This window comes from Mytilus californianus, unplaced genomic scaffold, assembly GCF_021869535.1.
Source record: "Mytilus californianus isolate M0D057914Y unplaced genomic scaffold, xbMytCali1.0.p SCAF_6, whole genome shotgun sequence".
Lineage (NCBI taxonomy): Eukaryota > Metazoa > Mollusca > Bivalvia > Mytilida > Mytilidae > Mytilus > Mytilus californianus.
The window spans coordinates 82,874,540-82,902,482 of record NW_026262712.1 but is presented as its reverse complement, the minus strand read 5'-3'; the positions used below and the strand labels follow the sequence as shown (position 1 = coordinate 82,902,482).

The window sequence follows — 27,943 nt, the reverse complement described above, 5'->3', positions numbered from 1 at the left end:
TTATAAATTTTAAAGTCCTCGCCAAGGCTCAGACTTTAAAATTGATAATTTAACTATCTCGATTGGATAAATCCGATAATCCACTGGTATCAATGTAAGAATCTATATTTATCCATGAAACCAATTTGACAAAATAATTTCAATGATGTTGAAGGATTCTCTCTGCAAAAATTTTCACGTCCGCTCTCATCGGCATTCTCGACTAAACGAGTTCGGGACTGTTGCATAGGTTTCATACTAGCTTTTTTCTTTTAGAGGCTCAAATGGTCTAGTATCTATGCAATGGCGTCTGTTTGGAATTCTAAACATTTGTTTACTATTTTAGAAAGTAAATAATGGTTTTCCTGTCCAAAGATGAGACGAAAATTCCAAACGTTTATTTTTCTATAAAATGAGATTAGTTTCCTCCTTGATGGCTGCAATCGAGAAAGGTAAGCTAATGAGAAATGCGAGCACTCTCAATCTTTGCTTTCTGACTTCTGTCATTGACTTACCACAGCCGAATAAAAATGACAGGAATTGTCAATCCACCTTTTAACTCTCGTTCACTGTCGGACACCCTTAGTCAGGTACTGATTTTTCCTTAATCTCTTGGGTTTCGAAAACTAAAGAAATTTATTTGATTTTGTCACCCAGGACACCCGTATGGCCATAGAAGACTGGTTACAAGTCCAATAGACCTTATGGCTATATATATTTTGGGAATCTGCGACTCTTGCCCCAAGAACTGCTACACTTGAACTATCAATGTCACACAACAATCACTTTTCGTTTTTGGCTTCAGACATTTTATATTGTACGGGAACCTGTATGATGTCCAGCAATGGCGGACAAATAGAGATAAGGTGTATCGGCACCTGGTCAATTCAGCACCTATAGACAAAGTCAAATCTGCACCTGGTCAAATCAGCATCTAGTCCAATCGGCACCTATTCAAAGTCATTTCAGCATTTGGTTTTTCAACTGACACCTAATATTATTTTTACGGTTTTCTTTCCTTTTTGTTTGAGAATAGTTCTGTTTTTTTTTTTAATTATTTATATTTTTTTGTAAATCTTACAATTTCAGAGGTACAATTCGTACATTGTTAAAGACTCAACACATGTAATTTAGCAGTAAAAATAAACAATAATCAGTTGGCTTTTGTTTGAAGTTTCTCAATACTCTAGTAATAATGTTTTGATTGGTAATCACTTTAAAAACTTATGAACTTATATCAATAACAAACAATATTGAATAAGTGGTTTGTTGTATTAACAGTATTCAGGTAGTTTTTGATCTTTTATAATAAAAAAAAAAAATTAAACAAAGAAGCCATGCAAGCTGTTGTGTAAAATCCACAGATGAAGATACAAACTAATTTAATCATTGTAATATATAAATTATTTTTTTTCTGCATTTCCTGTCTACTTAAAATATAAAATGAATGAAGTTGGCACCAATCTTGTAGCCCATGTTTACTAGTAATGTGCAGATCCCGTTGTCATGAAATATAGGTTCATTATGTCCCCATTGTTTATAACAAAGTTTCGATTGGAACTTCTGATACGTGCAACAAATATACGTTGACACCTCAAGTGAAAATATTTAAAATAATTATGGGGGAAAAAAGGAGCCTTCAATAATTTACTTGTAAAACATAATGTTAATTTTGGGTGCCGAAATAACTACCTCGGGTGCCAAATTAACCAGATCCTGATTTGACTAGGTGCTGAATTGACTTTAATGGGTGCCCAATTGACTAGAATTCTAGAATCCCTTATCAAAAGCCACAAAAATGGTCTGGGAATATTTTTACTTGTTAACATACCTCAAACTAATGCATTTAACACAGCATATATACTACCCGGTAGATTAATAATTTTATATCTTTCTGTGGTAAATCTATAAAATGATATCTAGCTTCTAGGCTATGTTCATAGTTGATAGTCTGACTAACTCTTTTTATTTAATAACTTTAATATTGGCCCCAGCCAGCCAGATTGTTATTACATCAAGGTGAGATGGAATTGTTCAATGATGTCACAAACGCCAATAGACTATTTTCATATTACTGACTTTTGACTCCGGATTATATAATTTGTCGGCTGGTTACCTTAGACATCATGGTACTCGGTCAAGTAAGAGCAACCAAAATAAGTAAAATCAAACATATAATCGGTGTAATTTGAGGGGAAAGTTTTCTGTTTTCCGATGATTTTGTAGTGAAAAAAAAATGTTAAGCAGGTAATTTTCCCCAAAAATTGTACCGATTGAAAGCTTGGTTTTACTTCTTTAGCTTGCTCTTACCTGACTTGGTACCATGATGTCCAAGGTAACCAGTCGACAAATTATATAATCCGGAGTCAAAAGTCAGTAATATGAAAATAGTCTATTGGCGTTTGTAACATCATTGAACAATTCCATCTCACCTTGATGTAATAACATATGCATTGTTACAAAGGAAATGTATGGGAAAATGCACAAATTTGAATTTCTTCTATCAAACTGTGACAAATATTTGCTGTATGTTTGAACATTTTTTAAGAGACAGAGAACAAATTCGTAGGGAATCAGATGATCGTTTGAGTTATAATTTCAAGAATTTTAATCAGATAAATGTTGAGAATAGCTGAAAGATAACTACAACACATTCTCAGCTGTCATATTGTTATTCTCTAATAAAGTGCTTTATTAGAGCAACAATTAAACACCTTTCCTGAAGAAAAGTAGCTGTTTACAGGGCAACTGATTAGGTTTCTAATACCAAAAAGAAACACACTTTTCAATAAAAAAAAACCAGAATTAACTTGAAAAATTGACCTATAAAGATTTTTTAAAAGTTAAGGTAGCTTTGATTGGTAAACATTAAAAGACCCATAAGGTCTTTGGCACTGACTGTTGTTCAGGTAAAAAGCATTGCCTACGCTCATAGCCATGCAGGTCCTGATACTTTCACAATAGATCATCACATACATTGTACATGTACAATGCACAATCTGGCTGCCTGGGGCCAATATTAAAGTTATTAAATAAAAAGAGTTAGTCACACTATCAACTATGAACATAGCCTAGAAGCTAGATATCATTTTATAGATTTACCACAGAAAGATAAAAAATTATTAATCTACCGGGTAGTAAATATATCTTTACTTTTATTAAGATTAAACATGTTTAAATCCCAACCCATAGCAGTGCCTTTAGATGTATATCTCTATTAAGGGTGCTCTTAAATTGTCCCCATTCAGTGCCCTCTGAGTAAATAAATACATGTACCCTGTTTTTTTTAAAAACTGTATGCAACATCTTATACAAGCAGGGGCCTCGGTGGCCGAGTGGTCTTAGTAGTTACTACTGTAATCACTAGCCAGTCAACACTGAGGTTGTGAGTTCGAACCCCGCTAGTGCAGGTGCACTTGACTCCAATCTTAATTGACTAGGATTGTCAGTTTTCCTATCGAAGGTCGGTGGTTTTCTACGGGCACTCCGGCTTCCTCCACCAATAAAAACTGGCCGCCACAAAATGGCCCAAAAGTGGCTTTAAAACACCAAAAATCAATCTTATACAAGCATGGAAAAGAAGACATATTTTCCTCCAGATTCTGTTAAAATTTTGAAAATACTTTATACTATAGGTTTTCAGAGCCATGATATTAACTTGAATTGACCCTTCTACTATTTATAAACTGAAATACTTTTTGTAGGTTTTTCTGTTGAAGCAGTATACGTAGTCCAAATGATAATTTATGACGTATCTGACTACAAACATATTTAAATATATTTAAATTTTTAACATGAACAAGCATAACTTTAAAATCTTATTCTCATGCAAAGACAATTTTTATGCCCCCGTCGTAGCAGAGGGGGCATTAAGTTTTACCCTTGTCCGTCTGTACGTACGTACGTCCCAAAATTGGTTTCAGTTCTCTAACCTGAGTTTGTCTAACCAAATGTTATGAAACTTATACACAATGCTTATTACCACAAAATACAGATCAAGTTTGAATTTTGGTGGTGTCACTTTAACCGTTCTAGAGTTATGCCCCTTTATTAATGGAAAAATTCCAAAATTTTTAGTTTCCGTTCTCTAACTAAAGTTTGCCTCCACCAAATGTTATGAAACTTATACACAATGCTTATTACCACATAATACAGATCAAGATTGAATTTTGGTAGCATCACTCTAACCGTTCTAGAGTTATACCCCTTTATAAATGAAAAAATTGCAAAATTTTTAGTTTCCGTTCTGTAACTTAAGTTTGCCCCAACCAAACATTATGAAACCTTTACACAATACTTATTACCACAAAACTCAGATCTAGTACAAATTTGGGTAGCGTCACTTTTTTTGTTTTTGAGTTATGTCCCTTTATAATGTTGTATGCAAGCGGGGGCATTATCTGTGTCCATGGGGACACATTTTCCATTTATTTTTTTATTGATATTCTTGTGCCAATGAGCAGACCAGCATGATAAAAAAGTTACTTGTGAAAAAAAGGTATATATATATATATGTTTATATGCTAATGACTACTTTTGTATACATACCAATTTCTTTTTATCATTATGCAGCAAAGATTAACTTTTTTTAAAATTTCATTGTAACAGCTTCTATTGCAATTATCTTGATAAATAATGAAAAAAAACTACATAATGTATTTGCATATTATATTATATTTCAAATATTTACATAACATAGTTTAACAGATTATTTCTTAAAAATGTACTGTTGTGGTTTAGAAATAACTTTTAATCAGTATGGCTACCAAAGTAAACAAACTATTGGTGTTGTCCCCTTTATCATAAGAGCAGTCAATTTTTTGATTGTACTGGTGTCATATGTTTTCCCATTGCTTTGTTTTATTAAACGACTGCAAAAATTTACAATTTGCAAAGGAAGGTTGGGATTGATTCTTGGGGTTATGGCCTAACGGTGTAAGAATTTTGTCCCAAAAAGGGGCCAAAAGCAAACATTTTTTTCTGGTTTCTGGACAATAACTTGAGTATAACTGTATGGATTTGTATGAAATTGATCCACAAGGTTCCATACTACAAAAGGAAGGTTGGAATGAATTTGGGTGTTATGGCTGTATCCGCTTAGGAATAAGGGAACAAAAAGGGGTAAAAAACAATCAATTTTTTAACTTTGTTTGAATTGCTTATTTCTGACCAATTTCATTGGGGTTTGAATAATCTTGAAGTATTGGAGTTCTTTGATATGATTAATCTTACTGTGTATTTAGAATTTTGATTTTCATCCGTGTTTTCAAGTGGGTCCAAATAAGGGTGCAAAATTAAACTTTGATTGATTTCAATATTCTGAATCTAATAATGTATTTAGATTTTGGATTTTGGGCCCATTTTTCAATTTGGTCCACATCAGGGTCCAAAGGGTCCAAAATGACACTTTGTTTGATTTCAACAAAAGTTGAATGGTAGGGGTTTTTGCTATACTGAATTGTCTATGTTTGATCAATTTCATTTGCTTGGTTTTTTTTACATTAAGAGTTACCTCCCTTACAATGTTTTAGCTTATAAGTTATGTCTTATCTTTTAGGTATTTAGATTTTTGATATTGGACCATAATACATTGTTGTAGGTAAAAGTCCAATTTAAAATTTTTGAGTTCTTTTACCACAATCAGTCAGAAACCTTTACAATCCAAATTCAGAGCTGTATCAAGCTTGAATGTAGTTTCCATACTTGCCCTAACTGTTCAGGATTCGACCTCTGTGTCCTGCAGAGCATTTTATTATCTATATGTCAGGAATCAACTTTCCAATAATGTATTTGTCTACAATATATATTCAGTTCATAAGAGTATTGCATTTAATGGTGCTTCCTTAAAATCTGCAAATGATTTTAGGATAATGGGTAAAAGATAGAGACAATAGAATAATTATCAAGATTGTAGGACTATAGCTTAGTAAAGAAATAGCAGTTGTGCTAATAATGGAATATTCTGAAATAAACAATTTACATTGCTTGTTTATTTAGTGCAAGTGTAATTTATTTAGTGCAAATGTAGTTTGCCATTATTACATTTTCCACATCATAATACTTCAATTTAAGATCAAGTGTTAGGTCAAACATACACATGTGGAAGAATAATGGATTGGGGATATAAGCATCATTTTCACACACTCTTAGAGAGGGCAGATTGTTTTTACCCAATAACCCCATTTCCTATTTTCCAGCCAGAAATAAAATGCAGTTTACTTTACATAACAATACTGTAATCACTACATTGCTGGGCTTTTTTGTTTTGTTTAAGCATTTTTATGTCTATTTGATTTTCAACCCCCATCCCCCTTGTTGACTGTTACATTCATGACTTGGGACAAGCACTTTCCAAGATTTGGCAATTGATGGAACCCCGGTTTTTATGCTTGTATTCCAGATCCACTTTTCCACTTTATCAAGGTATCAATGAGTTACTTATTCCAATCAGACTGACTTTAATTAAAGCATAAACAGTTCTTGACTTCTTTTTTCTCCCCGAAATACAGTTATTAGGATTTTATAGAAAAACTTATATGTATACTGGTAAAGAGTGCAATTTGAAAATTTTTGTTTTAGACATGATTGTGAACAAGATAAGTTTGATAGAAATGCCTATCATTTACAATATAATGGAAAGATGCTTATTTTAGTGAAAGATTGTGTATGAATTTGATTTTAACATTTTGATAAAATTACATGTTGGTCATACGTTACAGGGTTTTGTTGAAAATGTGGTATACAATTATGTATATTTGCACTTAAATATTAAAATGAATGAAATTAAAGTTTTGCATTAAAACCATTTGCTTGTCATTTGAACCTTGAGTTTCCAAAAAAATAACATAAGAGTCTTGAATTTTAATCTTTTATTCAACTATTCTGAAATAAAAATACAAAATTTAAATCACTACCAAGAAGCATGTACAATATCTGTATTCATAAATTCATGGTCCTTGAAAGAATACAAATAGTTAGGTGTTACAAATGTTTGATCAACACCTGATAGATACACATCTTTTTAATTGTCCTATTTACCTAGCTTGAACCTGCTTTTATATATAAAGTATATAACTATGATGTTAAATTTTGATAGGAAACTAACTAATTTGCCAATCACAAAATGTTGGCCTACTTAAGATCGATTGATACCATATCACAGGTGATATTACTGTAAATGGTAAGTGCTTAGATACTGAATATTTTAATTAATTTGAAGTAATTTCTTTGTTCTGTAAATCATAATTCATGGCTTGTTATGACATCCAAATGCTTGGGATTCTGTAATTTTTTCAAAACATATGAAGTTGAAAGACCTGCATTATTTTTTTAAAACTATGTATACCTGGAATAGATATGTAATTTACAATAGATACATGTAGCTTTTCACATTAAATCTTAAAATCCATATCTTTATGATAATCAAAACTGTAGTTCACATTTAGATATTGATATTCCTGGCCTGGCAAAATGTCCATTTATAATTTCTGGCCTGACAAAATGTCCATTATTATTTTCTGACTGGGCAAAATGTTCATTACTATTTTCTGACATGACAAAATGTCCATTATTATTTTCTGACCTGGCAAAATGTCCATTATTATTATTATTATACATAGTAAATTAGGAATCTTCATTTTCCGTTTTTCCTTTACATATAGGATGTATTAGAAAGACTTCCTTTTGAACCCCTTTTATTGACAGAATAAGCATAGACATAGTTAAAGGGATCTATGTATGAAATAAGGATGTACTAAAATCATAAATATCCACATACTAAATTTAATATATTTTAACAGTAAAAAATCTATATTTAGTTACAATATGTCAAACCCTAAATCTTCCTGAGATTAAAAAGTTGAGCATAAAATTAACAAAGATATCAAAGATCTGTAATTCCCTAAAGGACAACAAACATTTAAAAAATATAACCAGAGACATATAATACAATTATAATGTATTATATAATCTCCAGTATAACTAAAGACAACCAATGATGAGGTCTTAGGGCAGACACTACTCATGTGTCAAGATTTGAACAGAATCTATCTTATTATGTCATAAAGGATACTATGATCATCAGATGCAATATGCATACCCCGGAATATGTATAAAAGTATATTGTGTAAACCCATAACATTTAAATCATGTCATACATAAATTGGAAAGAAGGTTATATAGAATGCACTGTATACTGTGTGATATAATGCAAACATGTCCTTGAGTTTTTTCTTTTACTATCAGGTACACTTGATCAGTCAAAGTAATTTAAGTGAAATTCAATAGTCAAGATTCAATATTACATATTCTTTCATTATAAATCGATACTATTTGATCAATGTTCAAAAGTCAAACGATTTATAATAGTAATCTGGATTTATGACATAAAGACCAAAGACTTTTAAATCTAATAAGGTTAGTCAGTTTAAATTTTCTTAAAAATAAGATATTAATCTTTTCTATTTTGATTATCTATCTTTTCTGGACAGTGTTCATTTTTAGTTCCAGTTTATTGTATGTTGATTTTTAACATAAAGTTGGTCCAGATCATATGTAATTTCTTTTTTTAAATTGTTAATATACTTCGATGTTTGCATTTGATTTTTTTAAAAGCAAAATTACGTATGGTGTACATGAAATTTGATTTTGACAATTTGGACTTTACTTTGGCAATATTGAAGGCAAAGATTTATCTCATGTGATAAGTTTTTGATTTTCCTATATATCATGTATATATTTACTTGATAGGTAAAGTATTCTGGTACACTTCATTTTGTCTACTTCAAAATAGCTACGGTATATTGGTGGGGGACTTTGCACTTGTGCCAATTGGCAATTCATTTGGGGCAGCCACAAACCATTTTTCATTTACACCAGTAAAACAGGTAAATATTATAAATAATATTAAGATATTTTTCCTATTCAGTATATATCATCATTTACTTGTATTAATCTCTTCGGTTTGCCAGCATTACATGCATTTTTGAAATTTGGCACAAATGAAAAAATACTGCATTTTTAAAAAATTGGTGCAGATGCAAAGCTTTCATTTTGGTGTTGGAAATAAGGTCCAAAGGTGCTCTTTCCAAAAAGAAAGAATGTTTATAATGGAAAGAATTCATTATAACAATAAAACATACATGTGAAATTCCTTTGATGCAGATTTTCAAAAGACCTTTTGCAGAGATTTTATCCAATATCCAGTTGAAATTTGGACTAGTGGGGACAAATTTTCCGGATTTTGATAATTTAAGACCAGTTCTCTGTAACCACCAAAAAAATTCTTCATGGATACCTTACATGTCTAAGGATATAATTTCTGAAGCCCAAACTTTGGGCTATGGAATAGACAGTTTACCTTCATTTAATACATTGTTTAAAGTGACATATCATCTCAGACTATTGCTCATATTTTATCATATATGATAAAAACTAACAATGAAATACTTTATTGATTGATTGATTGTTGTTCAACGCCACTTTCAGCACTATTTCGTGGCGGTCAGTTTTTAATGGTAGAGGAAGCTGGAGTGCTCAGACAGAACCACTGACCTTCGGTAGGAAAACTGACAACCCTAGTCAATTAAGATTGGAGTCAAGCGCACCTGCCATGTGTGGGATTCTAACTCACAACCTCAGTATTGACAAGCTAGTGATACAGTATTTCGACTACTTAAACCACTCTGCCACCGAGGCCCCTGAAATACTTAAGCATTCACTCAATTCATGTCTGTTTGTTGAAACATTCTGCATAGTCATTGCTATTCAAATATTCAGTAATAATTGGATTTTCTAACATCTCTGGGGAATAGAAAATGTTTGGATCTTCTGTCTTTATTAAATATGAAAAAGTCTGAATGGAAATTTTCAGTAGCTAATGGCATGATTTCATGTATCTCTATTGTTATTATGTTAACAATTGCTTTGCTGTGGGTATGGGCTGAAATCAATATCTGGATCTGATTAAACTTTAATTGAAAACCTAATGTATCCTTAGCTTTCAACTGTGTGTAAAAGTTGCATTTTTTGTTGTTCACACTTTGGGAAGCATTACTATCAAGATATAAATATATTTTGTGTACTTTAAGACTTAGATTTTTTTTACCATATTTTGTTAAGATTGGATGATATGTTCCCACCAATAAAAGGTAAATACATGTTCATATTTAAACGACATTTATAATATGAAACTCTTGTATTTGGTTTAAATTTAAAAAGCCGAGACATACTATATCTATATATTACCATAATATGAAGTTTGATTTCAACAACAAGTATATCAATTCAATCATGTGATAGGTTGCCTTGAGTTGCAAGGTGTTTATGCTATACAAGAAAAATAGTTAAAAGTAGAAATAGTTTATTTGAATATTTGGCACCATTCAAACAAGGTTTAGGAGAGGAAGTAAGTCTGTACCAACTTCATTTTCAAATTCAGACTTGGATGATAATAAAATATGGTATGTAACCATTGCTATGGGTAAAAAAATGTTTCAATTCATTTAAATATTTTATTTTTTTTTTATGTTATACAGAATAATGATTTCAAATTGCATATTTTGCCCTTGACAAGGATGATTCAAAAGGAGAAAAAGTGGGCATACCTTACTTCCGAAATGAAAAAAAAGAAACAACAATTTTTATGAAATAACACATCATTTTCCTTTATTTTATATGTGAAAACTGCAATAAATTCCACCACCTCTCTCTCACTCTCTAATTTTTTGTTTATTCTCCCTTGAACTACAAGTACAGCACGTACCATGTCCACACAACTCCTCATGTAGGATTTATCATATCAACATGATATGTTAGATTCTAATATGCAGTAGATTTGGTTCATCCAGGTATATTAAATTCTACCTGGTATTTTTTTTCTTGTTATGTTTGTCCCATAAAACCTTATATAAATGCATTTTACATGAAATTTGCATTCATATTTATTCATATTCAGTTTTCATGTTTAAATATTTCAGCTGAATGAAAAATCAATAAATACCATGATAATTAAAACAAATTATAAATGATTTTCAGATTTTCAAGATTGAAATTTTAGATATTAACATTTTTATTGCCTTCCTTACCCTTTCCGTGCTACGGAGGAACAAAAACATGAATTAATTTTACTTTAATTGATTGATTGTTGTTTGCTTAAATTCCAGTGGCAAAATATTTAATGCATTTTCTGGTCTAGGAAAATATTAACAATATATCATATAGGTTGTTTTGAATTGAAGTTAACAAAATGAATGTAATCATATTTTTAAATCGAAAATACTAGTGAGTTGGCAGGGTAAAGAAGTAGAAAGGGAAAGGGATAAAAAGGGGCAGAGAAAAAAGAATAATAGGGAAAAGGAGAGAAAAGATAATGGAACCAGATTTTATGACCTATTTATAGGGTAGACAGATTACAATTCATTTAAAGTTTTAGATATTAATGGTTTATATTGTTCTGCATTTTAATTATCATAGGCTTAAAAGGGAATATAAGTGTTTTTAAAAATATCTCAAACAAAGAACTGTCTTATCTCCAGGAAACAAATTACACTTTTGGGTTTTAACAAACTTGTTAAAATTTAATGATTAATATTATCATAACATTGGATTCTTTTTATTTCAGTGGTAGCCCCATCATTGGGACGGCCACCTTCAGCTCAGACATTGAAAGGCTTGAAGGCTCAGAGTAGAGGTGTACATGCCAATAGTACTCCAGTTTACAAGACACAGTCAGAAACCTCTATCTTACCAAAGCCACCAAATGTACTGGAGCGAGGACTTAATAGGGCAAGGTTTGTACAGAAATAAATTAATTTGATTGAATGTTTTAATTAATTTCAAACTGATTACTCTTTCTCTCTTGCACATGTTGCAAGATAGTTTCAATTATGAAAGGATACAGTTTTCAAGATTGACTTTACTAAATACACCTGTGAAAAAATTGTCCACAATAAACAGGTAGTTGAACCTGATAAAGTGGTTGTTGTTAGACAGATGTTTCTTATTATATAGTTACATTCAAATCTCTTCTGGTTTTATTGTGTTGTTGGGTAGCTTTCTCATAGATATATAACTGGCATCAATTGAATTGGTGACCTTTGACAAGGAAAATATTTGTTGTTATTGACTTGAAAAAAAACAATAGTTTAAAATGATAAAATATCAGGTTTTTGTTTTGCTTTTTGTCGAGCCTTCGACTTTAGTCGAAAAAGCGAGACATAGCGATCCTACATTCCGTCGGCGTCGTCGTCGGCGTCGTCGTCGTCGGCGGCGGCGTCCACAAATATTCACTCTGTGGTTAAAGTTTTTGAAATTTTAATAACTTTCTTAAACTACCTTGGATTTCTACCAAACTTGGACAGAAGCTTGTTTATGATCATAAGATAGTATCCAGAAGTAAATTTTGTAAAAATAAAATTCCATTTTTTCCGTATTTTACTTATAAATGGACTTAGTTTTTCTGCTGGGAAATATTACATTCACTCTGTGGTTAAAGTTTTTAAAATTTTAATAACTTTCTTAAACTATCCTGGGTTTCTACCAAACTTGGACAGAAGCTTGTTTATGATCATAAGATAGTATCCAGAAGGAAATTTTGTAAAATAATAAATCCATTTTTTCCGTATTTTACTTTTAAATGGACTTAGATTTTCTGCCAGGAAACAACACATTCACTCTGTGGTTAAAGTTTTTAAAATTTTAATAACTTTCTTATACTATTTTGGATTTGTACCAAACTTGGACAGAAGCTTGTTTATGATCAAAAGCTAGTATCTAGAAGGAAATTTTGTAAAATAATAAATCCATTTTTTCCGTATTTTACTTTTAAATGGACTTAGATTTCCTGTCAGGAAACAACACATTCACTCTGTGGTTAAAGTTTTTTAAATTTTAATAACTTTCTTATACTATTTTGGATTTGCACCAAACTTTAACAGAAGCTTGTTTATGATCAAATGCTAGTATCTAGAAGGAAATTTTGTTTTCTTCAAGTTAACATTACATTCAGTCTGCAGATAAAGTTTTTAAACATTTATTAGATTCATAAACTATCCTGGATTTTTACCAAACTTGGACAGAAAGTTCTTACAATCAAAAGATAGTATCAAGAGGAATATTTTTATTGATTAACTTCCTCATTTTTGTTGAGCCTGCGATTAACAGAAAAAGTAGGCGAGACACTGTGTTCCGCGGAACCCTTACGAATTATTTCGTCCCAGAATGCAAGACATAGGGATGCTTAATGAACGGCAGCTTAAACTTTTAGTATGAAAATATCTTTTATACAGATGCCTAATGTTCTGTAGTTTCCGTGGTGCACCTTTCCTAATGTTCTTTTCATTTTTGTCTCGCCTGCTAGGAAATTCGCAGTATGCGAGACTTAGGTATTACTATCTGGCGGAGCGGCGTAAACTATTTATATAAAGCTTTATATTTCAGAAGGTACTAGACCTAGATGCTTCACAAAGTTTCAGTCTGTCATATGTCCATTGTCCTGGACCTCATTTTCATGGTTCAGCGACTGCTTGAAAAAATTAAAGTTTTTTTGTCATGTGAATTTCTCACTTATTATGAGTAATAGGATAACTGTATTTGGTATATGGGTTCCTTGCAACATCTACATGTCCGTCAGACAGAGTTAACCTGATCTCAACCTCATTTCATGGATCAGTGATCAAGGTTAAAGTAACATGATTAGGTCCTTTTCTCAGATACTATAAGCAGTAGGTCAACTATATGTTGTGTATGGAATGATTGCAAGGGGAACATGTCAGTCTGACAGGTTTCATTTGGTCTTGACCTCATTTTCATGGTTCATTGGTCAATGTTAAGTTGTTGTGTTTTGGTCTGTTTTTCAAATACTATAAGCAGTAGGTCAACTATATTTGGTGTATGGAATGATTGCAAGGTGTACATATCTGTCTGACAGGTATAATCTGACCTTGACCTCAATTTCATGGTTCATTGGTCAATGTTAAGTTTTTGTGTTTTGGTCTGTTTTTCAAATACTATAAGCAGTAGGTCAACTATATTTGTTGTATGGAATGATTGTAAGGTGTACATGTCTGTCTGGCTGGTATAATCTGACCTTGACCTCAATTTCATGGTTCATTGGTCAATGTTAAGTTTTTGTGTTTTGGTCTGTTTTTCAATTACCATAAGCAATAGCTCAACTATATTTGGTATATTGAATAATAATTGTAAGGTGTACATGTCTGTCTGACAGGATTATTTGACCTTGACCTCATAGCCATTGATATTTAAAAATGTTAAGTTTATGTGATACTTGTAGTAAAACCTTTAACCTTAAGACTTTCTACATAATATCAATGGTCATTAAAGCAGACGAGACATTTCAATATAGTATATTTTACATGATTTTCTCACTTATTTGGAGTAATATGACATCGATTTTTTGGTATATAGAATCGTTGCAAGGTATCCATGTCCATCAGACATTTTAAGTTTACCTAACCTTAACCTCATGTCATTGATCAGTGATAAACATTAAGTTTTCATGGTAAGGTCCATTTCTCAGATACTATAAGCAATAGATCAACTGTATATTGTGTATGGAATGATTGTAAGATGTATATCTTTGTCCTGCAGGGTTCATTTGACCTTGACCTAATTTTCATGGTTCATTGGTCAACGCTAAGATTTGTTAGTCTATATGAGGTCCATTTTTCAAATGGAACTTTTTAAAGCTTATTATGAGTAGTGCTCATTGTTGAAGGCTGTATGGTGACTAATAGTTGGGAACTTCTACTTCATTTGGTCTCTGGTGGAGAGTTGTCTCATTGGCAATTATACCACATCTTACTTTTATATAGAAATGTGGTAGTGTGAAATTAGTACTTTCACAGGTTAAAGTTTTTAGTAAAGTTAGTTGACCATGAAGTTGTAGTCTCATCAAATTGAAAATGAGTAAAGATGGTTATTTTTAAGTGAGTTTTTAAAATTTATTGCCAAATTACCACTTTAACCCCAATTTCACTGTTCAATGAACATAGACATGTTATAGTGCCAGTGGGCAAGTTGTCCTATGGAAACATTCTTGTTGTTTTGAATCAGAATACAGTAATAATTTCCTATTCCTGTAAAAAAAAATTTGAGTTGCAAACGAATAATATAATGGTAAGTATACAGCAAATAAGTCTAATATACTAAAACATTTTATATACATGTATTTAAACATCATAAGTATAACAAACAATTTTTATGCTTAAAAGAGATAAAAGAATTAAAAAAAAAATTGGTAGAAAGTTTCCTGTTTTGAAGAATGCAGATACCTTTATATTGAATAAATAATGTTAATTTTTCAGAAGGCTATCCACCAGTGCAGGGATGAAGCCAGTTAAAACCCTAGATGATGTCTCTGAATTACTGACGAGTGAGGTGGTAAAAAATGTGGTTGTTGTGGCAGGGGCTGGAATTAGTACCCCTAGTGGCATTCCTGATTTTAGGTAAATTTTCACTTGATAATTAAATGTCCTTTGTTAAAATTTTACATTTGACTTTTACATGTTGAACTCTGAAAAAAAAAAATCATTTTAACTGTTCAACTTACACAAATATATCTTGATAAAAGATCTATCCAAAATTACATGAAAATTATCTAAAAAAAAACTCCTTTCTCTAACTCAGTGGGAAAAAAAAATGATATGTTGTTGCTAGAATTGACATAAAATAGGTGAAAAAATACCAAAAAAACGTTGAAAATAAGCATAACATCATCTTGTTGTCAAACCATAAAATGTTGTTTTCCATTGTTTTTCACTTCTAGCACACTATCACATTTGAGAATGAAAAAAATGAATAAATGTATGCATCAATGTTAATTACAGGATAAAAACAATTTATGTACATTGTCCGAAAATATCAAATTCATTTGTACTTGCTACGAATACAAAAGAAAAGCTGGCAGAGCCATCAAACTTTGTCTATTTTTCCCTATTATATTTAGTATCTATCTACATTATTTTAGAAATTACAGTAATGTGTATGTTATCTTTGCATAGGACACCAGGGACAGGATTGTATGACAACCTCCAGCAGTATCGTATTCCATACCCAGAGGCTATATTTGACATAGATTATTTCCACCATAACCCGAAACCATTCTTCACCCTCGCAAAAGAACTATACCCATCAGGGAAGTACAGGCCAAACTACATACACTACTTCCTGAGGATGCTGTATGACAAGGGCAAATTACTCCGCATGTACACACAGAATATTGATGGTTTAGAGAGATGTAGGTGTAAAGGATATATTCTATATATGAATAAAAGAAGTAGGGTATACGTCATTGAGATTACAGCAAAAAAAAAGTTGCTTTCTGTGCAATGAAAAACATTTAAAAATTATTGCAAACTGCAGTTTAGATACAGTTTAAAAAAATTTGGATTTTTAAAACATGTATTTATTTTTTGCCATGTATCTCAAGAGCCAAATGGCTGTTTGTTTTTAATTTAAAGTTTATGAATAAATGTATGGCAATAAATATGTGACATAATAATTACATAAAATAAAAATAAATTATTATCTTTATTATTTTTCTTATCATAGAAAACCAAAAAAAACATCTAGAGGTCAACATACAGTATTCAATAATAATGTAATTTTATGGACAAGATAAAATTAGTTGTGAATAAATATATAAGGGACTTCTAAATTTCTTCCACCTCAAAACATTATTAAAAAAACTATAGTCTTTTTCTTTACAATGGATGTGGGAGGGTAGGAAGGGATATTAAAATCCTCTGACAACCAACATACTTTCTTGGAGTAATTTTGTACACATAAAAATATTAACATGCATAAATGTCTGTCAACCTTTATCCAAAATTAAAACTTCCCTTCATATCCTCTCACATTTTGTTAAATGGAATAAGTCCTAATTACTCATGAAAAATAATTTAGACATATATGATTTAGTTTTAGTAGGAATAACAATGTTAAGAACTGCTGACAATGCTATATTTTATTATAACAGTTTAAAGTTCATTTATTTTTTTGGGGGGAAATGATATGGTAGAATTTAAACCAAAGTTGGACTGAATTATCCCTGACCAGTAGAAAAAAAATAGCTGCTCTTGTATCTCACTGTGATTGAAATAGTATCATATTTGTTAGGTTGTAGAAAACTTGTGGCAAAGATCAATTCATTTATACATTACCCTAAATGAACAAAGAAAACTCTTATATTCATTATATTTTTGCAGTGGCAGGATTACCACCAGAGAAGTTAGTAGAGGCTCATGGGACATTTTCCTGGGCTACATGTACAATATGTGGTAGTAGGAAAGAAGGTTCAGAAGTCAAGGTTTGTTTATACATACTATTTTGCTCAAAACTGGTCAAATTTTCACTTAAGCCTTTACATATTTAGGAGTTTAGGGAATCTTAGACTTGAAGCAAATAGAAGTGAATTCTATCTGTATCAAACCAGTCTAGTAAATCTTAAAACTATATTCACTCTTTGCTTGAAAGCCATCCACAAAACTACATGATTGGTTTCCATGAGCCACAATCACAAAATAGCATAAATCTGTTTCATGTGACATTTGTTTTGTACAAAATGTATTTCCCAGATTATTATTAAAAATCTTTTTATCATAGTATTTTTGTTGTTCAAAAAATTTAGAAACCAGAGCCCATATTCAAAAAAATAAAAAAGCAACAATACACCACAATGTACCTTAATAAAATTCTTTAATAATATTGAATCTAAATTGCTTAAGATAGAGAAATTATAATACCATGTAGAAGATAGATTCTTGTAAATTGTTCAGACAAAATCTGTGTTTCATCTGAACCAACTGATAGTTTTATTATTGATTAGATATGACAGGAAAACATCCCATTCTCCACAATATACTCATTTGAACACTTATTACTCAAGACAATGATAATTATACATTTACTCAGGAAATATATAGATTCCACCACTGCATCAAGTGTGTTACGATATTTCTCCACTCCAGACAGTTTAATTTTAATATTTAAAGCATGAGGCTTGCCTAGCATTTTAGATAAATTAAAAATTAACTGTTGAGAGTGGAGAAATATCGTAATACACGAGATATAGTGGTGGAATCTGTTTCTCTAATGATTTTTAGAAGATATCTAATAAAAGTTTATCCCTCCTTTTCTGAGATTTGCTGAAAGTTGTGTTCTTTATATGTGACGTCATTAGGCATGGTCGCCTTTTTTCCTGGCGTCACAATAGAAAATTCAGAAGAAATCAAGAAAATTTGACTCCATAATTGAATTTCAACCAATCATTTGCCGAGAACAAAATTTTCTCTAGAGATGAGAAATATTTTTATCACACTGATCGAGAAATGTGAAAAAGCATGAAAATTTGAGAAAAAATGATCTTTGCTATTTCATGTGAAGTAACTGCTTGATAATTGTATTAACTGATTAAAATAAATGAAGAATCAGATATATTAGTGTATACTATAAATAGAATTTATTTATTTTTTAGGAAAGCATTTTCAAAGACAGATTACCAAAATGTGGCAAAAGAGGCTGTCCTGTAAGTAGAACAAATAGTGCCTGTTTAATATCAATAATCTATGTGGATGTCTTGGTTGTTTCCTAGTGTTATTTGTCCTTTTAAAGAATTCAGTGTTGATGGCAGATCTTTTGGTAATCTTTGTTAAATGAATTCACTTCAGTTGATTTAGAGCTAGACTGATAGTTAAGACACCTGTCTATTGTTGAAGACTGTATGTGACCCTCCAGATGCCTTCCATTGTTAGGTGTTTTCTGTTGACCCTTTTCCACAATTGCTTTCATTCATACTCATAGGATTTACATGCATAATGCGTTTACATGCAAATGTTCATTGGTGTTTTTTTAACTAGATTTAACTGAAAGATTTTTACATGCATAATACATTTATATGTAAATGTACATTGGTGATTTTTATTCCCCTGCGGTCACTGGAAGGGGCATTAAGTGTTACCCTTGTCCGTCCGTACGTCCCAAAATTGGTTTCAGTTTTCTAACTTTAGTTTGCCTCAACCAAATGTTATGAAATTTATTCACAATGCTAATTACCACAAAACACAGATCAAGTTCGAATTTGGATGGCGTCACTTTTACCGTTCTCAAGTTATGCCCTTTTATAATGTTATATGCAAGCGGGGGCATCATCTGTGTCCCATGGACACATTCTCCATTTATTTTTAACTAGATTTAACTTAACTGAAATATTTGCCACTTAACATTAAACAAACAACTGTAAATCAATCAATCAATCACTTTTATAGGTACATTGTACTGCTAAAATAGTGAAATCTAGTACATCTAAAAAAATTACATTTAAATTGTAGGTATTTTTAGATTAGCTCTTCAATGAAGCAGAGCAATTATATTATACTCACTAAATGGATCAATATTTTGGATCATAATCAGAATTTGAATTTAATTGCAGGGTATTGTAAAACCTGATATTGTATTTTTTGGAGAAGACTTACCACAGAGATTTTATTTGTACCTCAGAGACATGATACAAACAGATCTAGTCATTGTTATGGGAACCTCATTAGAGGTAAGTTATTACTTAAAAACATGTTACAAAAATGAAAAAAGGACAGAACGTAACAAGTTGAAATTGAACCACCAGAGAAAAAAATACATCCCAATTCATCGAGACTACCAAATTCTAGAAAAAAAGTACAAATATAGTATGTGTATTAATTTATTCCTTTGCATTTGACAAAATGAGATGCAACTGTACATTCATAACATTGCATCCACCTAAATTAATAATTTCATTCCACCATATTTACAGAAAGTATAAAAAACTAAAAATTTCCAGAAAGTATTAATTAGTCCATACCATTTCTAAAATAAACATCTTAGAACTTCTTTCAAAAGAATCACCTGGAAAAAAATACAGATTATAGCCATTTCTACTTTGCATTGACATCAACCTTAGATAATAGTAGGTCCAACAGTCAAGGCCACTATTTGTACCTTTCTTGTAAAAAATATAAAAACACATTTGAGTTATCACATAAACTAGAATTGAAATAACAATAACATTTGTATATGAAGTATGGAATCTGTTGATATAATTTTAGGTGCAGCCATTTGCAGGTATTATAGATACTGTGAAGTATGGTGTACCACGTGTGTTATTTAACTGGAATGCTGTTGGTCCATTCAAAAATGGAAAACGGTCTCAGGATGTTGTAGCATCAGGTAAAATTTTGAAGAACATAGTATATTTTTCAATGAACTTGAACTTGTTTTTAAGATTATGCTTATGTGTATATTATAGGAGAACAAACATAAAAATAAAAAAAAAATAGTTTAAGTTAAGGATTTAACATGTCCCAAATAATATAGTTAGGACATTAGACAACTTTTGATGAAAATGCATAGATTTTGGTCAATTTTCAAATGGTTTTTGGACATGCTAGTATACAGTGAATGCAAGAATAAACTAAATAGTTTAATTTTTTTTGTCTTTATGAGCAATAACTTTCATGTAAATATGTTTTTGGTATTTGGATACTTGATATATCCCATACCCCACAATGTGTCAAAATTATGCATTTTCCTCATTTTATGCAGATATATGCTTACTTTTGACTGTTAAATGTCTGTGAATGTTTATAATATTTGAAAGACCTTGCAGTTTAAAACTTCTAACATATTTATCAATTATTTTATTTGCAAAAATCACATGATTTTGTTATTGAGGCCAAATGGCCCTAATCCACCTACTCCTTTTCAAGATATTGATGTTTAAATTGAGACCTATGAATTTTAATTTTAAAACACCTAAATCTGTACAGCATAATCAAAATCAGAAATTGGGAAGTTTGAATTACATATCAAACTACATGATATTTTATTTATAAGTCTGACAGGGTTGTCAACAAGTAATTTGTTGATTCTGAATTATACAAATTATCAAACAAAAAGTGCTGCAACTTAAACAAGGATTTTATCAATATGTTATTCATCTTTTTTTATAAATAAATCAATATATTTTCAAGAAATTAAAGCTGTAAGAAATGGTGTCAGAAGATTGAGGGCATAGTCATGAGATTGTTTTGTTGAATTTTAGGTGATTTAATTGGTAGTGTACAGAAGTTTGCTGGGATTACAGGATGGAAGTCTGAAATTGAACAACTAATTATACAGAATGAAGGGTCACTTCTTATTGTAAGTTTGAGTATATAATTGTCAAAATTTTGCAGTAATATTTGATCATTATAGAACTAAAGGAGAAAGTATGATAAGACCACTTTTTTGGCCCCTTGAATTTGAAAATCAAAAAGTATTTTAAATCAATCAATAAAAACCTTTAGATGTTTATAAGGTCTGTCCGACATCAGTATTTTTATTTTTGAATTTTGTCTTCATATTAGCGTTAGGGCTTCAAAATTCTTACATTTAGTGCAAAACATCAAAAACAGTCAAAATAGACTCATTTTGAGATCTTGTCATTGATATTAAGATATTAGCAACAGCTTTACCCAAAAAGATATTTTGCTACAAAATGTATTTTACAAAGATGTAAAATGTGTGTAAAATATCTTTTTTTACTGTTGCTCATATATATTTTGACCAAAATCTATGTGTAAAATGGCCATTTTAGGTCAAGCATGTAAATTTCAACATGTTTATGACCTCATTGTGAATTTACAAGTGACCTTTCTGCTCTTAAGTGGCCAGATTATATTGACCTGTTCATTTATCAATAACATTAACATCATAACAATTTCAGGGACCAAATGATGGCTCATTATACCTTCTCCTTACTAGAAATTATCATTAATTTTACATGCAGGTTGAATAACTGAATGATTTATAGAAATAGAATTATATGGGTAAAATGTATACAGCACTGTACTCCTAAATATGTACAATAAAAACTAATAACAACTAAACTCACTGCATAATCAACCATGATGATATAACTTTATGTGGATTGAAATTTTAATTGTAATTTTATTGATCAAAGTCAATGCTCCAATACTTTCTCTGAAAGTAGAAAAATTGTCAAGTCACTGATAATCAATATTCCTTAATCCTCTGACAAATATCACTGTAGGCCTTAAAGACCGGCAATCGAATATAATTTTGATTAAGTTTTATCTGTTTTAAAGAAAAATGTATCATTTCTGATTATTATTAAGCTACTGCATCTTAGTTTATGATCTTCTTATCACATAGAATGTGTGTTTGTCTCGAGTGCAGGAGGTTGTGGGTACAATCCCTGGCAGGGTCAAACCAAAGATGTGAAAATTAGTATTTGCTGTTTCTCCACTAACACGTGTAAGAGCAAAGACCAGTCAGCCCAGATTCAGAATAACTTGTCTGGGTAGGATGATATGACTTCCTGTAGACTGTTACCTTGTGAATGTTAAAAATCTGGCTCAGCATGTTGGCTTAGAACAAAGTAGGGATCATTCATATCACATTAACATGTTCTTGCCCTGAATATGCATTTAAATTGCAACTGGGCATTAAACAATCATGCATCCATCCATATAATCACAATATTAGTAGTCCATAATTGGTTAATACAGTAATAAGGCAATCTTCATGGAAATATAATTATGTGAAAAGCATTTCTGATTTTTAACAAAATTTGCTGCTATGTACCTGGTACAAGGAAAAGCTTCAAATGTGATTGCTTTTGCTAATGATTTCTGATCACACTTTTCTTATACTTTGCTAATATTTTCAGTGTTCTCCTGAATATGCTAAGAGAGCAGCTAACAGACCAAAACAAAAAGCTACAACAGAACCTATTACAAATGCTTTTTGGCAGAGGCGTATGGAGAGTTCATCTGACGAATCTTCTGATTCAGAGACAGATTCATCATCTGAAAGTAGTTCTGATGATGATAAACGATATAAGAGTGAATCATTCAGAAGACGAGGAGTCAGAAGTACTGGATCAATGAAAAACAACATGGGAACTGCAACAATTAAAAATGGACCTAATCGTCTTCTAAATGATATTAAGAAAAATGGCACAAATAATAATGGACAAAAAAGGGATTTATCAACAAGGGTTCCTAATACAAGATCACCAGCTCCAGCTAGGTTAGACAAGTATCTGTCAGGAAGAAATAGTGCAATGGCAACACGTCCTCCAAATGGTAAATTTGGCAATGGAAAAATTTCACAAGCCAAACCATTGTCTACTGGTGAAAAAATGAAAGTATCACCAGAAAAGTTGGCACCATTATCTAACAAGACAACCAAAAATACGGATAAGAATGTTCCAGTAGGTAGACCTAAATTATTGGAGAAAATATCTTCACTTGATAGGGAGAAAGTATCTCCAAGTAAGAATATTAATGATACCTCTGACTCTGTTGTAAAAGAAAAATCTATAGAAACAGCGATCAATTTAACTGACAACGTAGTACCTTCTTTAGATCGAACTGTATCTGAACAGGAAAGCAAAACTACTGATGTGATAAATGATTCAACCGCTAATGAAATAACTCTTTATGGTGACAGTGATGTTAAAAGTACTCAAGCACAAAATGATGTTGATAGTGTCAAAGATGGTATTAAACAATTAACATTATCAGATTACAGTAATATAAATTTGAATAGTTCAGTAGTTCAAAATGCTGTCAAAGATGTTGTAAACTCATGTTCTGAAAATAAAAAGCCATTGCCATCTGATATACTCTTAACCACAAGAAGTGAACCAGCAGGTTTTACAAGTACAAAAAAATTAGACTCCATTGTCTCTGATGACAGTAAAAACAAAGCTGATAAAATAAAAACAATAAAATCTGAGAGTGCTCTTGGTACAGGGTTCCGAAAATTGATTTCAACCACAAGTGCTAAGGAGGACAGTAAGAGAGGAAATGATAAAAAAACAGAGAGGTTCAAAAGATCGAAATCAGAAAAGAATATGCGGAAAAAAGACAAGAATGAAAAGAAACGTTCAGCATCTGCAAAAGCCAAAGTCAATCTAAAATTGATACATAATAGATATGCAAAAAATTCCAAATCTGAATCACCCCAGGAAACCATTGGTGAGGATGACAGGGAAGTACCTCCCAATTCAACAAGGTCTCTTTTAAATGACCAGTCATACATTAGTTTAATAGGAACACTCGAACGTGAAAAGCCACTTGATTTAAATCAGAATGCCAATGCTGTTTGTGACATTCTAAAAGCTAATGAAACAGATTCACCTCAGAATCGAGACTGTTTGTATACAGAGAGTGCTCAAGTTGACACTGTTGTTCAACAAGTAGAGAACTTAACATTGAAAAAAACACTGCCAGATGAAAGTCAGATGTGTTCAGATTCTGAAAAAACAGTTGAAATTCGTAGGAAAAGATTATTTAAAAAACCACCTAAGCATAAAAAGAAATTTGATGATACGACTAAAGACTTGATAAATACATTAAATCCTGTACCTTATGGCTATGCTTCCCCTCGTTATAAGAGATTAACCAATAGGTCAATGGTGCCTCAAAATGTATGTAGTGGATATGAACTTCCATCAGAATATGTCAGCCCAGAACTTTTACAAAAAATTGGTTCTGGAAAACATGTCAAGTTAGCATATAGACATAGTTTAAAATCTTCATCACCTGTAGGGTCAAGAGTCATTGTTCGAGAAGATTCAAGTAATAGTGAAATTGTTGAAAAAGCTGTTGATATATGTCAGTAACAAGGTAGTGTCATGTCAAATTTGTTTGATATTTATTATGGAGGAAATCTATATATTTGATGTCTATTTTTGTAACAGGGAATTAAGTGCTCAGTTTAATTATTAACTGAAACATAATGTTACAAATGTATCTGTGCAATCAGAATTGAGTAACGGTAGTGTATAATAACTTTTATTATGTCTTGTAAATAAAACTTTGTTATAAGGTTACATTATCAGCTAAATGTCTGAAAAGTTATCTCCCTTTCTGTAATGTGATACAAAGAAATGACCAGTAACTGCTTTCACTTTTTGAAACTTTATCAAAATCACTCCCTTTCAATATTTCAGTAGGCATTAAAATGTTGATAACTGTGTGAAATGATGAAAAAACTGTTTACGGTAATGATTTAATAGATATTGTTCATTGTCAAAGAAGACAGATCATGTAAGAATTATATGGAGAAGGTACAATTTGGGGCCAAAGATATTTCAAAATGTCTGCAATTTATATATTCATTATTTGAATATTTGTTCTTCAATAATCATAACTATTTTTCTTCAAAAATATTTGAATGTCACAGGTTAAGTAGCCATGAAATGACAGTTAATACAGTTATCAAAACAACACAGTTCATTTTACTTCCACATACATGTGCTTGGAAATAGTATACAGCACAGCCCCTGCCCAATAATGTATTGTGTGATAACATACTTGATGACAACAAAATTTTGGGGCTCTTATTTTGCACATTTTAGTTTTTTCAGAATGTTCCAGAAATTAGTAAAATTCTGTCACCATGCCATAGTTTATATATATTATCATTTTTTTTAGAGCATTTACTCAGAAAATTAGAAAATTTATCATAAATAATATCATATACAATTTCTCATTGATATTAATGAATATTATGGACAAAATATCCCCAAAATGTACCTTTTTCAATTTGAATGATAACCATATTTCTTGTATAATTAAGAATAAATGCACATGTAGTAAAACTCATCGCTGAAAATTCCCGGTACTAATCAATAAGATTTTTTAGAGATCAAACCTTTACCTTTATTTTATATAAATTACCTCATTTTAGATGTATATTATATTAATTTATTATTTATTTGGTGCTGGATCATTTTGTTGAACATTTTACATATAGTTTTCTTCCTAAGATCAACCAATCAGAAAATGAAGTACAGGAAATGCATAAAGTTGTGACAGATATTAATGCATGATTAAAAGTGACTTATGTCTGACTCAACATTCGGTCTGAAATTTGCAAAGCTTGTCATGTTCAATGATAATGATATTTTACCCAAATTCTTTATCAAGTTGAAAAAAAAGAAAACTTAAAAAAAAAAAATTTTTTCTTAACCAATTTGGAAACCTTTTTCAGTAAAGTAAACAACACCCAACTAATTATAACTTAGAGAAGCAATTTATGTATCTGACTCTGGTAGTAACAGAGACTGAGATTCTGACTCTGGTAGGAACAGAGACTGAGATTCTATATTCTCCAGAGAGGATTGTTCTTTTAAAAATGTACCTATTTTACTTTGAAGTTATTTTCAAATTAATATAATTGTCACAAAGTATTCTTCACTAAAGTGCACTTGCCTAAATATGAGGTGATTACCATTTGCAACAACTTGTGTGGTTGACAATAAGACCAGTTTAAATTTGATTTATAATGGAATTTGTTGAAACTGAACAAAAAGGTTAAGTGAAATTTTGTATATTGAATTTGCTAATGACAAAAAAGTGCAGGAGGTCCAGTTGATATTTTTTCTTTGACTGATATGTACGTGAATAGAATTTTTTTAATTCTAATTGATTATTAAAGTTGTTAACTTTACAGATTTAGAAATTTAATACCGTTATTAACCAAAAAACAACTAACGTAAAAGTTATTTTACTTTGCTTGAATTTCTTTCTTTCATTTCTAGAAAAGTAAACATAATTTGATTCAAATTGATATACAAATGTACAGCATTACATGTAACTAAGTATTAGAGCAGAAAAATATTAAATCATGATTTTGGTCATGTAACTGTTCCAGAGCACTTTTTTCAGTATGCTCATGTTAAATGTTTATACAAGGACAAACATTAATTAGTGTGTAACTATTAGAGACAAACTTTTTACATTAATCATACCTTACTTTCATATTGGACCTATCAGACATACTGGTACTAAAAATGAGTAATGGAACATTTTGTCCGAGGACACAGTTATCTGCCTTTGATTGTCTACAAATATAGTTCTTACTATGGACAGTGTATATCTTGCAAATTTTGTTCATACACTTTTCCAAATTTATTTCTTTATATTTTATGCATGAAATATTCAGTAGGGGATGAAATTACATGTTAAAAAAAAAATTTGGATGATGAATTTTTAAATATTTTAAAATAAAGTAGTGATTTGGTCCAGTTGAAATAGGTTAAAAATTGGTATGTCTGAATTATAGACCCCTTAACATAGAATTGTCAATATTTTGAGTTAGAGCTGATAGACTACTCTATAATTTTTATATAGTTTGTCCCAAAGGTAGTACACTACATTGTAAAAATCTTTATGAGATAGAGCAATTGCGATTTTTTTAATTTGAATTTTTTTTCTTAAAGAAATACACTATGAAATAACTGTGTTCTCGGGTCATTTAAGTTATTTTTCTGGTAAAAGGGAGATAATCCAATTTAAATCATGTTCCATCGTCTTTACAAATGCTTTATATTCATGTCTTATAAGTATGATACACAAGAAAAGTATTCATAATGTTAAAAATAAGAAATTCTCTAATAATTATATGCTTTTAATACCTAGGTCCTTTATTTATTTTGCTATTCAATATCAACACAGATGTGCCATTTTAAAACAGCTTTATTTGTTCTATTGTAATTGTTGTACTATGTACAGCATATAATAAGATATTAATTATGATTGTGATAAGAGTCAAGTAACTTGCCTATTTATTAATTGTAATCAAGAGATATTTGTTATATGTATTAATGGTATTAATTATTACTGGTAGTCTAAACTCGGAATATTGTTATTAATTTATATTAAAACACTTTTCACTCATTTATTGTATTACTTGATCCCAGTAGATAAAACAAATCTTCTTTTCTATAAAATACCGCTAAATTGACAACAACTCTTAAGAAAACTGCATCTTTTATTGGTCGACATGTTTCACCAATTAGATTGGCGTCTTCAGGTCTAATCGGTGAAACATGTCGACCAATAAAAGATGCAGTTTTCTTAAGTGTTGTTGTCAATTTAGCGTTATTTAATTTTTT

At 30.8% G+C, this 27,943-nt stretch overlaps 1 protein-coding gene across 4 annotated transcripts; it reads left to right on the top strand.

Annotated features, from left to right (window-relative positions):
* The first annotated feature begins 264 nt into the window (after nt 1-264).
* LOC127705184 (extracellular matrix-binding protein EbhA-like) lies at nt 265-27,725 on the top strand. 4 transcript variants are annotated; one of them, XM_052209448.1, is made up of 10 exons: nt 265-431; nt 11,600-11,768; nt 15,303-15,443; nt 15,999-16,234; nt 17,205-17,305; nt 18,473-18,523; nt 19,427-19,543; nt 20,079-20,199; nt 21,074-21,171; nt 22,703-27,725. In XM_052209448.1, exons 1-10 carry the CDS (start codon nt 392-394, stop codon nt 24,662-24,664), a joined length of 3,036 nt encoding a protein of 1,011 aa, XP_052065408.1. In that variant the 5' UTR covers nt 265-391; the 3' UTR covers nt 24,665-27,725. The 4 variants fall into 4 exon arrangements, with proteins under 4 accessions (XP_052065408.1, XP_052065411.1, XP_052065412.1 ...); XM_052209451.1 differs by lacking the exon at nt 265-431 and adding an exon at nt 6,996-7,159; XM_052209452.1 differs by lacking the exon at nt 265-431 and adding an exon at nt 8,179-8,394.
* The last annotated feature ends 218 nt before the right edge of the window (nt 27,726-27,943 follow it).